This window comes from Schistocerca nitens, chromosome 6 (assembly GCF_023898315.1).
Source record: "Schistocerca nitens isolate TAMUIC-IGC-003100 chromosome 6, iqSchNite1.1, whole genome shotgun sequence".
NCBI classification, from domain to species: domain Eukaryota; kingdom Metazoa; phylum Arthropoda; class Insecta; order Orthoptera; family Acrididae; genus Schistocerca; species Schistocerca nitens.
The window spans coordinates 572395539-572412142 of NC_064619.1; the positions used below are offsets into that span (position 1 = coordinate 572395539).

At 45.7% G+C, this 16604-nt stretch overlaps 1 protein-coding gene across 3 annotated transcripts in view; it reads right to left on the reverse strand.

Annotated features, from left to right (window-relative positions):
- LOC126262807 (cytochrome P450 6k1-like) overlaps positions 1–16604 on the reverse strand; it is a 100714-nt gene that overhangs the window by 33295 nt on the left and 50815 nt on the right. For all 3 annotated transcript variants that reach the window (XM_049959648.1, XM_049959647.1, XM_049959649.1), the window contains exon 4: positions 566–828. In XM_049959648.1, coding sequence (XP_049815605.1) covers positions 566–828 — 263 coding nt within the window. The remainder of the gene's footprint in view (positions 1–565; positions 829–16604) is intronic.

Here is a 16604-nt window from a genome sequence, read left to right on the forward strand (position 1 = left end):
TGCAGTACAGGTTTACTGCCGCCAACTTATATTTCGCGGAAAGACCACAAAGATAAGATAAGAGAGATTAGGGCTCGTACAGAGGCATACAGGCAGTCATTTTTCCTTCGTTCTGTTTGGGAGTGGAACAGGGAGAGAAGATGCTAGCTGTGGTACGAGGTACCCTCCGGCACGCACCGTATGGTGGATTGCGGAGTATGTATGTAGATGTAGATGTATTTGAATACGCATGCCTGTATCAGTAAATTTGTCGCTTCAGTGTATCTATAACTGTGTACACATCCGCAGATGATGTGAACGTGTAAAAAGTGACACTGACATCCGACTAGGGCTTCTGGACGCGTCATTCTTTTGTGAGGTGTTAACGCGTTACTTTTTCAGCATATTGCTTCTGGTGCATTCCGTTGCGTTACGGAGGGCGGAACAAAATGAGGCGTCTATGAGGATGTATGTGACACGGAACACCGGCGGCAGCAAGTAACAATCCTAAGTTCGAAACTGCATACCCGCACAATGTACACAACGATAGGAAACAGCGGTGCAACGGTAAAGTTTGCGTACCTACCGTATCAACTTAGTCATTCTGGGATTAACAGCGTTTAAGATCGACTGTATCGTCCTCGTGAGGCTGTTCTGGAAGATCTTGCGCCCCCACTGCCGGAACGCCTCGTCCGGGTTGCGCTGGCAGTTGACCTCGATGCCGAAGGCGACGGACGCGATGATGTCCGTGGCGTAGCGGGCGCCCACCTCGCGCATCTCCATCACCTCCCCTCGGGAGGCCGGCTCCTCCAACACGTTCGCCAGTTCTCGACCGCAGTCCACCATCGTCTGCAACAACAGAGGAACTTAAATCGATTGCTGGACACTGAGATGACAAAGTCGCACGATAGCTGTATGCACACGTCGGCTAATTTTGTTCAGCCACACCTTTGGAACACGTCACCAAAGTTTATTACTCACTTTATTTTCTTCTATAAACAATAAGTCACAGCTGCAAAATACTAACGCGAATTCTTTACAGACGAATGGAAAAACTAGTAGAAACCGACCTCGGGGAAGATCAATTTGGATTCCGTAGAAATGTTGGAACACGCGAGGCAATACTGACCCTACGACTTATCTTAGAAGCTAGATTAAGGAAGGGCAAACATACGTTTCTAGGATTTGTAGACATATAGAAAGCTTTTGACAATGTTTACTGGAATAGTCTCTTTCAAATTCTGAAGGTGGCAGGGGTAAAATACAGGGAGCGAAAGGCTATTTACAATTTGTACATAAACCAGATGGCAGTTATAAGAGTCGAGGGGCATGAAAGGGAAGCAGTGGTTGGGAAAGGAGTGAGACAGGGTTGTAGCCTCTCCCCGATGTTATTCAATCTGTATATTGAGCAAGCAGTAAAGGAAACAAAAGAAAAGTTCGGAGTAGGTATTAAAATTCATGGAGAAGAAGTAAAAACTTTGAGGTTCGCCGATGAAATTGTAATTCTGTCAGAGACAGCAAAGGACTTGGAAGAGCAGTTGAACGGAATGGATAGTGTCTTGAAAGGAGGATATAAGATGAACATCAACAAAAGCAAAACGAGGATAATGGAATGTAGTCGAATTAAGTCGGGTGATGCAGAGGGAATTAGATTAGGAAATGAGACACTTAAAGTAGTTGAGGAATTTTGCTGTTTGGGGTGTATAATAACTGATGATGGTAGAAGTAGAGAGGATATAAAATGTAGACTGGCAATGACAAGGAATGCGTTTCTGAAGAAGAGAAATTTGTTAACATCGAGTATACAGGTAGATTTAAGTGTCAGGAAGACATTTCTGAAAGTATTTGTATGGAGTGTAGCCATGTATGGAAGTGAAACATGGACGATAAATAGTTTGGACAAGAAGAGAATAGAAGCTTTTGAAATGTGGTGCTACAAAAGAATGCTGAAGATTAAATGGGTAGATCACGTAACTAATGAGGAAGTACTGAATAGGATTGGGGAGAAGAGAAGTTTGTGGCACAACTTGACAAGAAGAAGGGATCGGTTGGTAGAACATGTTCTGAGGCATCAAGGGATCACCAATTTAGTATTGGAGGGCAGCGTGCAGGGTAAAAATCGTAGAGGGAGACCATGAGATGAATACACTAAGCAGATTCAGATGGATGTAGGTTGCGGTAGGTACTGGGAGATGAAGAAGCTTGCACGGGATAGAGTAGCATGGAGAGCTGCATCAAACCAGTCTTAGGACTGAAGACCACAACAACAACAACAACAACATAAACAACTGCTGTAAATTGTATACATGATGGTCCATTGATAGTGACCGGGGCAAATATCTCACGAAATAAGCATCAAACGAAAAAACTACAAAGAACTAAACTCGTCTATCTTGAAGGGGGAAACCAGATGGCGCTATTGTTGGCCCGCTAGATGGCGCTGCCATAGGTCAAACGGATATCAACTGCTTTTTTAAAAATAGGAACCCCCATTTTCTATTACATATTCGTGTAGTCCCCCCCATGAACCATGGACCTTGCCGTTGGTGGGGAGGCTTGCGTGCCTCAGCGATACAGATGGCCGTACCGTAGGTACAACCACAACGGAGGGGTATCTGTTGAGAGGCCAGACAAACATGTGGTTCCTGAAGAGGGGCAGCAGCCTTTTCAGTAGTTGCAGGGGCAACAGTCTGGATGATTGACTGATCTGGCCTTGTAACATTAACCAAAACGGCCTTGCTGTGCTGGTACTGCGAACGGCTGAAAGCAAGGGGAAACTACAGCCATAATTTTTCCCGAGGACATGCAGCTCTACTGTATGATTAAATGATGATGGCGTCCTCTTGGGTAAAATATTCCGGAGGTAAAATAGTCCCCCATTCGGATCTCCGGGCGGGGACTACTCAAGAGGACGTCGTTATCAGGAGAAAGAAAACTGGCGTTCTACGGATCGGAGCGTGGAATGTCAGATCACTTAATCGGGCAGGTAGGTTAGAAAATTTAAAAAGGGAAATGGATAGGTTAAAGTTAGATATAGTGGGAATTAGTGAAGTTCGGTGGCAGGAGGAACAAGACTTTTGGTCAGGTGATTACAGGGTTATAAATACAAAATCAAATAGGGGTAATGCAGGAGTAGGTTTAATAATGAATAAAAAAATAGGAGTGCGGGTCAGCTACTACAAACAGCATAGTGAACGCATTATTGTGGCCAAGATAGACACAAAGCCCATGCCTACTACAGTAGTACAAGTTTATATGCCAACTAGCTCTGCAGATGATGAAGAAATAGATGAAATGTATGACGAGATAAAAGAAAGAGGAAGCCGCCTTGTAGAATTTTGCACAGAGCATAACTTAATCATAGCTAACACTTGGTTCAAGAATCATGAAAGGAGGCTGTATACATGGAAGAAGCCAGGAGATACTGACAGGTTTCAGATAGATTATATAATGGTAAGACAGAGATTTAGGAACCAGGTTTTAAATTGTAAGACATTTCCTGGGGCAGATGTGGATTCTGACCACAATCTATTGGTTATGAACTGCAGATTGAAACTGAAGAAACTGCAAAAAGGTGGGAAATTAAGGAGATGGGACCTGGATAAACTGAAAGAACCAGAGGTTGTAGAGAGTTTCAGGGAGAGCATAAGGGAACAATTGACAGGAATGGGGGAAAGAAATACAGTAGAAGAAGAATGGGTAGCTCTGAGGGATGAAGTGGTGAAGGCAGCAGAGGATAAAGTAGGTAAAAAGACGAGGGCTAATAGAAATCCTTGGGTAACAGAAGAAATATTGAATTTAATTGATGAAAGGAGAAAATATAAAAATGCAGTAAATGAAGCAGGCAAAAAGGAATACAAACGTCTCAAAAATGAGATCGACAGGAAGTGCAAAATGGCTAAGCAGGGATGGCTAGAGGACAAATGTAAGGATGTAGAGGCTTGTCTCACTAGGGGTAAGATAGATACTGCCTACAGGAAAATTAAAGAGACCTTTGGAGAGAAGAGAACCACTTGTATGAATATCAAGAGCTCAGATGGAAACCCAGTTCTAAGCAAAGAAGGGAAGGTAGAAAGGTGGAAGGAGTATATAGAGGGTTTATACAAGGGAGATGTACTTGAGGACAATATTATGGAAATGGAAGAGGATGTAGATGAAGACGAAATGGGAGATAAGATACTGCGTGAAGAGTTTGACAGAGCACTGAAAGACCTGAGTCGAAACAAGGCCCCGGGAGTAGACAACATTCCACTAGAACTACTGATGGCCTCGGGAGAGCCAGTCATGACAAAACTCTACCATCTGGTGAGCACGATGTATGAGACAGGCGAAATACCCTCAGACTTCAAGAAGAATATAATAATTCCAATCCCAAAGAAAGAAGGTGTTGACAGATGCGAAAATTACCGAACTATCAGTTTAATAAGTCACAGCTGCAAAATACTAACGCGAATTCTTTACAGACGAATGGAAAAACTGGTAGAAGCTGACCTCGGGGAAGATCAGTTTGGATTCCGTAGGAATGTTGGAACACGTGAGGCAATACTGACCTTACGACTTATCTTGGAAGAAAGATTAAGAAAAGGCAAACCTACGTTTCTAGCATTTGTAGACTTAGAGAAACCTTTTGACAATGTTGACTGGAATACTCTCTTTCAAATTCTGAAGGTGGCAGGGGTAAAATACAGGGAGCGAAAGGCTATTTACAATTTGTACAGAAACCAGATGGCAGTTATAAGAGTCGAGGGGCATGAAAGGGAAGCAGTGGTTGGGAAAGGAGTGAGACAGGGTTGTAGCCTCTCCCCGATGTTATTCAATCTGTATATTGAGCAAGCAGTAAAGGAAACAAAAGAAAAGTTCGGAGTAGGTATTAAAATTCATGGAGAAGAAGTAAAAACTTTGAGGTTCGCCGATGAAATTGTAATTCTGTCAGAGACAGCAAAGGACTTGGAAGAGCAGTTGTACGGAATGGACAGTGTCTTGAAAGGAGGATATAAGATGAACATCAACAAAAGCAAAACGAGGATAATGGAATGTAGTCAAATTAAGTCGGGTGATGCTGAGGGAATTAGATTAGGAAATGAGACACTTAAAGTAGTAAAGGAGTTTTGCTATTTAGGGAGTAAAATAACCGATGATGGTCGAAGTAGAGAGGATATAAAATGTAGACTGGCAATGGCAAGGAAAGCGTTTCTCAAGAAGAGAAATTTGTTAACATCGAGTATAGATTTAGGTGTCAGGAAGTCGTTTCTGAAAGTATTTGTATGGAGTGTAGCCATGTATGGAAGTGAGACATGGACGATAACTAGTTTGGACAAGAAGAGAATAGAAGCTTTCGAAATGTGGTGCTACAGAAGAATGCTGAAGATAAGGTGGGTAGATCACGTAACTAATGAGGAGGTATTGAATAGGATTGGAGAGAAGAGAAGTTTGTGGCACAACTTGACTAGAAGAAGGGATCGGTTGGTAGGACATGTTTTGAGGCATCAAGGGATCACAAATTTAGCATTGGAGGGCAGCGTGGAGGGTAAAAATCGTAGAGGGAGACCAAGAGATCAATACACTAAGCAGATTCAGAAGGATGTAGGTTGCAGTAGGTCCTGGGAGATGAAGAAGCTTGCACGGGATAGAGTATCATGGAGAGCTGCATCAAACCAGTCTCAGGACTGAAGACCACAACAACAACAATTCGTGTAGTAGGTAAAGATATATGTTTTAGTTGGACCACTTTTTTCGCTTTATGATAGATGGCGCTGTAATAGTCACAAACGTGTTAGTACGTGGTATCACGTAACATTCCGCCAGTGCGGACGGTATTTGCTTCGTAATACATTACCCGTGTTAAAATGGACCGTTTCCAATTGCGTAAAAGGTCGATAACGTGTTGATGTAAGGGTATTGTGATCAAAATCCCCAACGGGCGTGTGCTGTGTATGCTGCTCGGTATCCTGGACGACATCATCCAAGTGTCCAGACCGTTCGCCGGATAGTTACGTTATTTAAGGAAACAGGAAGTATTCAGCCACATGTGAAACGTCAACCACGACTTGCAACAAATGATGATGCCCAAGTAGGTGTTTTAGCTGCTGTCGCGGCTAATCCGCACGTCAGCAGCAGACAAATTGTGTTAGAGTAGGGAATCTGAAAAACGTCCTTGTTTAGAATGCTACATCAACATCGATTGCACCCGTACCATATTTCCATGCACCAGGAATTGCATGGCGACGACTTTGAACGTAGTGTACAGTTCTGCCACTGGCCACAAGAGAAATTACGGGACGATGACAGATTTTTTGCACGAGTTCTATTTAGCGACGAAGAGTCATTCACCAACAGAGGTAACGTAATGCGGCATAATATGCACTATTGGGCAACGGAAAATCCACGATGGCTGCGACAAGTGGAACATCAGCGACGTTGGCGGGTTAATGTATGGTGCGGCATTATGGGAGGAAGGATAATTGGCCCCCATTTTATCGATGGCAATGATGCCGATTTCCTACGTAATGTTCTACCGATGTTACTACAAGATGTTTCACTGCGTGACAGAATGGCGATGTACTTCCAACATGATGGATGTCCGGCGCATAGCTCGCGTGCTGTTGAAGCGGTATTGATTAGCATATTTCATGGCAGGTCGATTGTTCGTCGAAGCACCATACCATGGCCCGCACGTTCACCGTATCTGACGTCCCCAGATTTCTTAATGTGGGGAAAGGTGAAAGATATTTGCTATCGTGATCCACCGACAACGCCTGACAACATGCATCAGCGCATTGTCAATGCATGTGCGAACATTACGGAAGGCGAACTACTCGCTGTTGAGAGGAATGTCGTTACACGTATTGCCAAATGCAATGAGGTTGTCGGACATCATTTTGAGCATTTATTGCCTTAATGTGGTATTTACAGGCAATCACGCTGTAACAGCATGCGTTCTCAGAAATTATAAGTTCGCAAAGGTACATGTATCACATTAGAGCAAACGAAATGAAATGTTCAAACGTACCTACGTTCTGTATTTTAATTTAAATACCTACCTGTTACCAACTGTCTGTCTAAAATTGCGAGCCATATGTTTGTGACTGTGCCATCTATCACAAAGCGAAAAAAGTGGTCCAACTAAAACATTCATATTTCTTTACGTAAGGCCTACTACACGAATATGTAATAGAAAATGTGTGTTCCTATTCCTAAAAAGGAGTTGATATCCGTTTGACCTATGGCAGCGCCATCTAGCGGGACAACAATAGCGCCATCTGGTTTCCCCCTTCAAGCTAGACGATTTTCGTTCTTTGTAGTTTTTTCGTTTGATGCTTATTTCGCGAGATATTTGGCCCGGTCAATATCAATGGACCACCCTGTGTAGGTCATTATTTCATTTTATCTTGGTTAAATAATATTACATCCCATTTACACAGTAATAATCCTTGTTGTTTTATTCCCAAACATAGCATTAACATCTTTAGTCTTTGGAAAAGGAGACACGCTGTAGATGTACTAATTTAAGATCTATGATCGAAAAAAAATTCTCTGTATCTAATGCTGGCGTAACAGGCGAAAACCGGTTTGTGAAGTAAATAATAAATACTGTAGAATATTACACCATTGTTGTGTTTGTTTTCATTCATAATGTATAAAATCTTTTACCAAGAACTGACGGAAGAGTCAATCTGTGCAACAGTCACTACGTTCAAGGCGCAAACTGGCCGCGCTGCATTGCTGTAGATGATGTAAATTTGGTAACAGGCAGTCATGTGACCCTCCGCCGTTCATGTAATCCATGACAGTGAAGTGGTGTGTGTGTGTGTGTGTGTGTGTGTTTGTGTGTGTGTGTGTGCGTGTGTCGGTCGTTTGTACGGAAAGAAGGCATTAAGGTGAGTCGTCGTACAGATGTGAAAGAATGACAGATAGGAGTTACCGCGTTTCAACGTGCCCACAAGAACACAGCGAATGAAGCTGTCCGACTTGTGTGTCAAGTAGGACAGTCCAGTGTGTCTACAAGGAATTGTGTATCTCTGACAGCTATGTAACGGGACGTAAGAACAATGGTCGTAAGAAAGATCCCAACCGAATGACACCGCAGCCGGGTAGTCACGTCTCGTCAGTTACAATCGATTTCAATAAATTGCTGCTGTCAGTCGATACACGTTCTCCTCGACCAGCGAGCAGAGGGAACTGCATGAAAGGGACATGTGGAGTGGAGTAACCCATGGATGTCCATTCCTCACAGGAACACGTAACGCTGCACGCCTTCAGTGTGCCGAACGACACAGAAGCTGCTGATTGCAGGCGTTTACTCAGGTCAGACGAGTCGTGATTCTGCCTCTTTTCAAATGATGCGAGGCCTGGAGTGCACCAACGGTCCAATGAGGCTCCTAACCGTTAGTGTCTGGAGGTTGCAGCTCTCACCGGAATTGTTTCTGTCATGTTTTGTGTGTGTTTTTCGTACCATGAATTGGGCCCACTAATGCACGTTACCGTGTTCACTCCTATCTTTCGATGTGACAAGAGGTGTCATGTCTGCACCATACGTTCCTGTTTCGACAGTCACCCTTTCGCAGTTCGATTAACTCACTAAATCACTCGACATTAAGCGCACAAAAAATATTGGGGACTATTTGGAAAAGCTCGTGACATGTAGCGATCACCATTCCCGCAGTTTGGGAGACCTAAGGTACACTCCTGGAAATGGAAAAAAGAACACATTGACACCTGTGTGTCAGACCCACCATACTTGCTCCGGACACTGCGAGAGGGCTGTACAAGCAATGATCACACGCACGGCACAGCGGACACACCAGGAACCGCGGTGTTGGCCGTCGAATGGCGCTAGCTGCGCAGCATTTGTGCACCGCCGCCGTCAGTGTCAGCCAGTTTGCCGTGGCATACGGAGCTCCATCGCAGTCTTTAACACTGGTAGCATGCCGCGACAGCGTGGACGTGAACCGTATGTGCAGTTGACGGACTTTGAGCGAGGGCGTATAGTGGGCATGCGGGAGGCCGGGTGGACGTACCGCCGAATTGCTCAACACGTGGGGCGTGAGGTCTCCACAGTACATCGATGTTGTCGCCAGTGGTCGGCGGAAGGTGCACGTGCCCGTCGACCTGGGACCGGACCGCAGCGACGCACGGATGCACGCCAAGACCGTAGGATCCTACGCAGTGCCGTAGGGGACCGCACCGCCACTTCCCAGCAAATTAGGGACACTGTTGCTCCTGGGGTATCGGCGAGGACCATTCGCAACCGTCTCCATGAAGCTGGGCTACGGTCCCGCACACCGTTAGGCCGTCTTCCGCTCACGCCCCAACATCGTGCAGCCCGCCTCCATTGGTGTCGCGACAGGCGTGAATGGAGGGACGAATGGAGACGTGTCGTCTTCAGCGATGAGAGTCGCTTCTGCCTTGGTGCCAACGATGGTCGTATGCGTGTTTGGCGCCGTGCAGGTGAGCGCCACAATCAGGACTGCATACGACCGAGGCACACAGGGCCAACACCCGGCATCATGGTGTGGGGAGCGATCTCCTACACTGGCCGTACACCACTGGTGATCGTCGAGGGGACACTGAATAGTGCACGGTACATCCAAACCGTCATCGAACCCATCGTTCTACCATTCCTAGACCGGCAAGGGAACTTGCTGTTCCAACAGGACAATGCACGTCCGCATGTATCCCGTGCCACCCAACGTGCTCTAGAAGGTGTAAGTCAACTACCCTGGCCAGCAAGATCTCCGGATCTGTCCCCCATTGAGCATGTTTGGGACTGGATGAAGCGTCGTCTCACGCGGTCTGCACGTCCAGCACGAACGCTGGTCCAACTGAGGCGCCAGGTGGAAATGGCATGGCAAGCCGTTCCACAGGACTACATCCAGCATCTCTACGATCGTCTCCATGGGAGAATAGCAGCCTGCATTGCTGCGAAAGGTGGATATACACTGTACTAGTGCCGACATTGTGCATGCTCTGTTGCCTGTGTCTATGTGCCTGTGGTTCCGTCAGTGTGATCATGTGATGTATCTGACCCCAGGAATGTGTCAATAAAGTTTCCCCTTCCTGGGACAATGAATTCATGGTGTTCTTATTTCAATTTCCAGGAGTGTAGTTCTACCTGAATCAACTTGTGGACTCTCTTCCTCGCCGCTGTGACACGATTATCAAGAGTCATACCATAGTTACACGATGCCCTGCAGGGCGACTATTTTCTTCTTACATTCAAAAGTTGCCTGGCAGAGAACGTTGAAGGATGTGCAGAGGTAAGTATTTTACTCCAGAGCTAAAAATGCATCATAATGAAAAATTTGGATAGATTAAAACATGTTGTAACACTAGGCTTAGGAGACATATCCTTGCCTTACGTGCCAGGGCCCCTTATCAGTTGGGCTGCCTAGACATTGAAACGTGCCCGCTATCAGTACCTATTGATACGTGACAGTCTATCTCTGGACTGATACGTCTCATGCTGCATTTTCATATTTCATCAATATTAGTAGCGTTAGACAATGTAAAATGGTGCAAGACGTACGAAATTCTGAGAAAAATAGGAATAAGCTATAGGGAGAGACGGGTCGTATACAATATGTACAACGGCCAAGAGGGAATAATAAGAGAGGACAACCAAGAATAAAGTGCTCATATTAGAAAAGGTGCAAGACAAGGATATAGCCTTTCGCCCCTACTGTTCAACCTGTACATCGAGGAAGCAATGATGGAAATAAAAGAAAGGTTCCGGAATGGAATTAAAATTCAAAGTGTAAGGATATCAATGATACGATTCGCTGATGACATTGCTACTCTGAGTGAAAGTGAAGAAGAATTACGTGATCTGCTGAACGGAATGAACAGTCTAACGAGTACACAGTATGGATTGAGAGTAAATAGAAGAAAGACGAAGGTAATGAAAAGTAGTAGAAATGAGAACAGCGAGAAACTTAACATCAGGATTGATGGTCACGAAGTAGATGAAGTTAAGGCATTCTGCTACCTAGGCAGTAAAATAACCAATGACGGACGGAGCAAGGAGAACATCAAAAGCAGACAAGCAATGGCAAAAAGGGCTTCCTGGCCGGTGGAAGTCTACTAATATCAAATATCGGACTTCATTTGAGAAAGAAATTTATAAGAATGTACGTCTGGAGTACAGCATTGTAAGGTAGTGAAACACGGACTGTGGGAAAAGCGGAACAGAAGAGAATCGAAGCATTTGAGATGTGGTGGTACAGGCGAATGTTGAAAATTAGCCAGATTGATAAGGTAAGGAATGAGGAGGTTCCGCGCAGAATCGGAGAGGAAAGGAATATGTGGAAAACACTGATAAGGAGGAGGGGCAGGATGATAGGACATCTGTTAAGACATCAGGGAATGACTTCCGTGGGATTAGAGGGAGCTGTAGAGGGCAAAAACTGTAGAGGAAGACAGAGACTGGAATACATCCAGCAAATAACTGAGGATGTAGTTTGTAAATGGTACTCTGAGATGAAGAGGTTGGCATAGGAGATGAATTCGTGGCGGGCCGCATCAAACCAGTCAGAAGAACGATGACAAAAAAAAGTAGCTGAATACTTACTTTTATAGCAGAGAAACACAGTGATTGTGGAGATCAGGACATCAATTTATATCTGACTTCTCTCTATATACAGAGTGTAATGGGTTTAAGTGCTGATATTTTTATATTTGCTACCTTAATATGCACACACATGTTGTGTCTTCTCTGCATCAAATATTCTTCCCACAAACACGTCACAAACATTACGACCTGATTCTACTGTATAGTCGTAACTGCATCACTAAGTGGGCTGTGCCTGTCAGTATAGACAAACCGTTTTGCGTCCACTCATCCTCACTGCAACACGTGACTTTCTGCCCAGCGGAAAATAAGCATTACTGGCTTGCTCTTGCCACATGTACTTTGAGATACTGCGCAACCTAAAAACATAAGACTTGTAATAACTATAATTATTAGTTTGCAAATGACGTAAATACTGATGGGATTCTGCTCAACTGATAAAAGCGTTGTATTCAATGTTCAGCAGCAGGGAACTGAACCCAGAAACCAAGCTCCGACTGTACCGAACGGCTGTCCGCCCTTACCTCGCCTATGGCTCCACTGTGTGGGCCACGATTAGTGCCTCCTAGATGCAGACCCTCCAGCGCCTACAGAATAAGGTGCTTCGGTGGAGCCCACATGCGCCCCCCCCCCCCCCCACATCCTTCCGACGAGGGTAGGTACCCTCCACGAGGAAACAAACATGGTAACTCTGAAGACGTCCATCCGAGAGAAGGCGTTTCTATGACAAAGTGGATGCCCTGCACGACACAATCACTGGCTTACAAAACATTGACACCTCGACTCTCTGGCACTGTCACAGCCACACTGTTCCTCTCACCATCCTTGAGGGATCACATACATATCATGACTAATGATAGCCCTGTTACAGCCACTAATGAATTGTCAGCCTTGATACGACCACTCGATATGTGTCGACCATCACACGACCACCAATATCAGTACCTATGTACACTCATGTTCATAAATTAAGCATAATGCTGATACATAGTGAAACAACGCTCTGGTGTGCGGTTTGCGCGTTTAAATCACCTCGAGGTATGATCATGCGGTGCATTTGACCTGCGGTCGTCGGACGGTGGCGCTGCCAGCAGTCCACATACCCAAAGGTGTGTTGGTGCATGTCAGAGTACGGTGCAGCGAGTAAGTGTGCAGACGTTTTGAGACGTGCTAATGGCGAGTGTGTATTGTAAATGGCTCAAGGAACACATATTTATGACGTTATGAGGGGTAGGATACTAGGGCGGCTGGAGGCTGGTCAAACACAGCAGGTCATAGCACGGGCCCTCCGTGTGCCACAAAGTGTGATGTCAAGATTATGGCAAAAATTCCAGCAGACAGGAAACGTGTCCAGGCGCTACAGTACGGGACGTCCACACTGTACAGCACCACAAGAAGACAGATATCTCATCATCAGTACCAGCAGAAGGCCACGGTAGTCTTGCTCGGGAGCTTACCGCAGCCACTGCAACAGTTGTCTCCAGATACACAGTCTACAGACGGCTGAACAGACATGGTCTATTCGCCTGGAGACCTGCAAGGTGCATTCCACGTACCCCTAGTCACATGAGAGCCCGTAAAACCTGGTGTCAAGAAGACAGTACATGGTCATTGGAACAGTGGTCCCAGGTTATGTTCACGGACAAGTCCAGGTATAGTCTGAACAATGATTCTCACCGGGTTTTCACCTGGCGTGAACCAGGAACCAGATACGAACCCCTTAATGTCCTTGAAAGGGACCTGTATAGAGGTCATGGTTTTATGGTGTGGGGTGGTGCGCGTACACCCCTGCATGTCTTTGACAGAGGAACTGTAACAGGTCAGGTGTATCGGGACGTCATTTTGCACCAGTATGTCCGCCTTTTCAGGGATGTAATGAATCCCACCTGCCAATTGATGGATGATAACGCACGGCCCCACCGAGCTGCCATCGTGGAAGATATCAGGCGAATGCAGTGGCCTGCCTCTTCTCCAGACCTAAACCCCATCGAGCACGTCTGGGATGCTCTTGGTCGACGTATCGCTGCACGTCTTCAAACCCCTAGGACACTTCAGGAGCTCCGACAGGCACTGTTGCAAGAATGGGAGGCTATACCCCAGCAGCTGCTCGACCACCTGATCCAGAGTATGCCAACCCGTTGTGCGGCCTGTGTACGTGTGCATGGTGATCATATCTCACATTGATGTCGGGGTACATGCGCAGGAAACAGTGGCGTTTTGTAGCACATGTGTTTCAGGGCGGTTTTCTCAACCAATACCGTGGACTTACAGATCTGTGTCGTGTGTGTTCCCTATGTGCCTATGCTATTAGCGCCAGTTTTGTGTAGTGCCACGTTGTGTGGCACCACATTCTGCAGTTATGCTTAATTTATGAGCATGAGTGTGGTTGTGATACCTATTGACTGCTACCTTGAACTTCCACCGTCGAAGTTCCGTTGCAAATTTTCAACAAGTGACCTATCTGCCCCCGGTGGCAAAATAGACCAAATCCTTGACCAAGGCGGCGGATTCCCCGTTTCTCATGGTTCCGCAAGGTGACTAATGTCCCATTCCAGTCTATTCTGGGAAGGATTTTCCATGGGAAGAACAAAGTCCTTTTATCAACAACTACGGTCTGCTACACCGGCTTGTTAAATCTGTTAACTTCAAGTCCCACCGCCACACCTTCAACGGGGACTCCGATGGTGTCATTGGACTGACATCATTGTAGGATAGAACAGATTTACCCTTACACCAAGACAGTAACATCGAGATCCAAATGTGACGCTGTATCTCAACCTACCACAAAAAAAAAAAAGGAAGAAGGAGAGTTCAGTACGTCGTCCTCAGTGACCAGTATAAATATCTGCACTTATACCCGTTACACTTTCTATATACTGGTGAGTTGCATGTAATTCTTTCTGTAACGTTGTTGGAGTTGGTGAATCCCAGATTGGAACTCTGCCTGTGTACAGCGAAGCCAAAATGTCGTATGGTCCGCGAGGACGAGCGCCCTTTCATCTTAAGGATCAAGTGATGCGGCAGCTGTGTGCGGCTGTCCACTAAGCCGGTCGAGTCGTGGAATTGTCTGGGTCACGTATTCTTCCTGCTGCTGGCTGCATAGCGGTTCTTCACTAAGTGCACTTCACGTTATGTGTGATCAGGCTGCCTTCTTAAGAAAATCAGATAATTAGGAGACGAACACTTGAGTTCGAGCCTACTCGCAGATTTAACAAGCCGGTGCAGCAGACCGTAGTTGTTGATAAAAGGACTTTGTTCTTGCCATGGAAAATCCTTCCCAGAATGGACTGGAATGGGACATTAGTCACCTTGCGGAACCATGAGAAACGGGGAATCCGCCGCCTTGGTCAAGGATTTGGCCTATTTTGCCACCGGGGGCAGATAGGTCACTTGTTAAAAATTTGCAACGGAACTTCTTATTCGTTACCAGTAATTATTTAGTAGGGAGGACGATCCCAACTCTAGTTTCGAGATCATCCACACGTGAAACCCAGCGCATTAGGTGGTGAGAAAACTCAATTGCAGAGAGGAAACATCAGACAGAATTATTAAGAACTGCGTCCTTCTAGAATGTAATACTGTAGGACTGTTGCTAATTCGGGAATTTGTTGGTTAATTCCTACCGTAACGTTGATTAGAATCTTGTAAAGCCATCTAATTGGCACACAGAAATTTGAGCAAGCTCAAAAGCAAGACTTAGTTACAGAGCAGACAAGAATAACCTCTTCCTCGTTAAATGGCGAATAAAGACTTATTCTCTAGCGGGCAACACGGAAGTATCCGCCATCAGCAATCAGCAGTTGGTCGTGATTCACGCAGTCTTCTCCTCAACGAATTGCCGAGTTTGATCATGTGATACAAGCTTAGGCAAACGGGTGAATTATAGATTATTTGCAGCCGCGATGGCAGGAGAGAGAAGGTGTTGGAAACCTCGCAATTTCATGGAACGTTTGAGGGCTCATTCTCTATTAACCCCTTGATGTAGTATGGATGCCCCTGGTAACCACTCCTTCGGCGCAATCACGCAATCACTGAGCAGGCACCGGGAGTTTCCACTTTCGCAGCTGATCTATTAGATGAGAACCGGCCTTTACCAAGACACTCTCATGATAACCGAGTATTCATTCTGTATTCTCGGCGTTACTGAACTTCAGTTAGATTTTGTGATCAAATTTATGTTCACGTGCTTTAACAGTAGAACTACTACAGGGTGTTACAAAAAGGTACGGCCAAACTTTCAGGAAACATTCCTCCCACACAAATAAAGAAAAGATGTTATGTGGACATGTGTCCGGAAACGCTTAATTTCCATGTTAGAGATCATTTTAGTTTCGTCAGTATGTACTGTACTTCCTCGATTCACCGCCAGTTGACCCAATTGAAGGAAGGCAATGTTGACTTCGGTGCTCGTGTTGACATGCGACTCATTGCTCTACAGTACTAGCATCAAGCACATCAGTACGTAGCATCAACACGTTAGTGTTCATCACGAACGTGGTTTTGCAGTCAGTGCAATGTTTACAAATGTGGAGTTGGCAGATGCCTATTTGATGTATGGATTAGCACGGGGCAATAGCCGTGTCGCGGTACGTTTGCATCGAGCCAGATTTCCAGAACGAAGGTGCCCGACAGGAAGACGTTCGAAGCAATTGATCGGCGTCTTAGGGAGCACGGAACGTTCCAGCCTATGACTCGCGACTGGGGATGACCTAGAACGACGAGGACACCTGCAATGGACGGGGCAATTCTTCGTGCAGTTGACGATAACCCTAATGTGAGCGTCAGAGAAGTTGCTGCTGTACGAGGTAACGTTGACCACGTCACTGTATGGAGAGTGCTATGGGAGAACCAGTTGTACAGCGTGTGCAGGCTCTATCAGCAGCTGATTGGCCTCCACAGGTACACTTCTGCGAATGGTTCATCCAACAATGTGTCAATCCTCATTTCAGTGCAAATGTTCTCTTTACGGATGTGGCTTCATTCCAACGTGACCAAATTGTAAATTTTCACAATCAACATGTGTGGGCTGACGAGAATCCGCACGCAATTGTGCAATCAC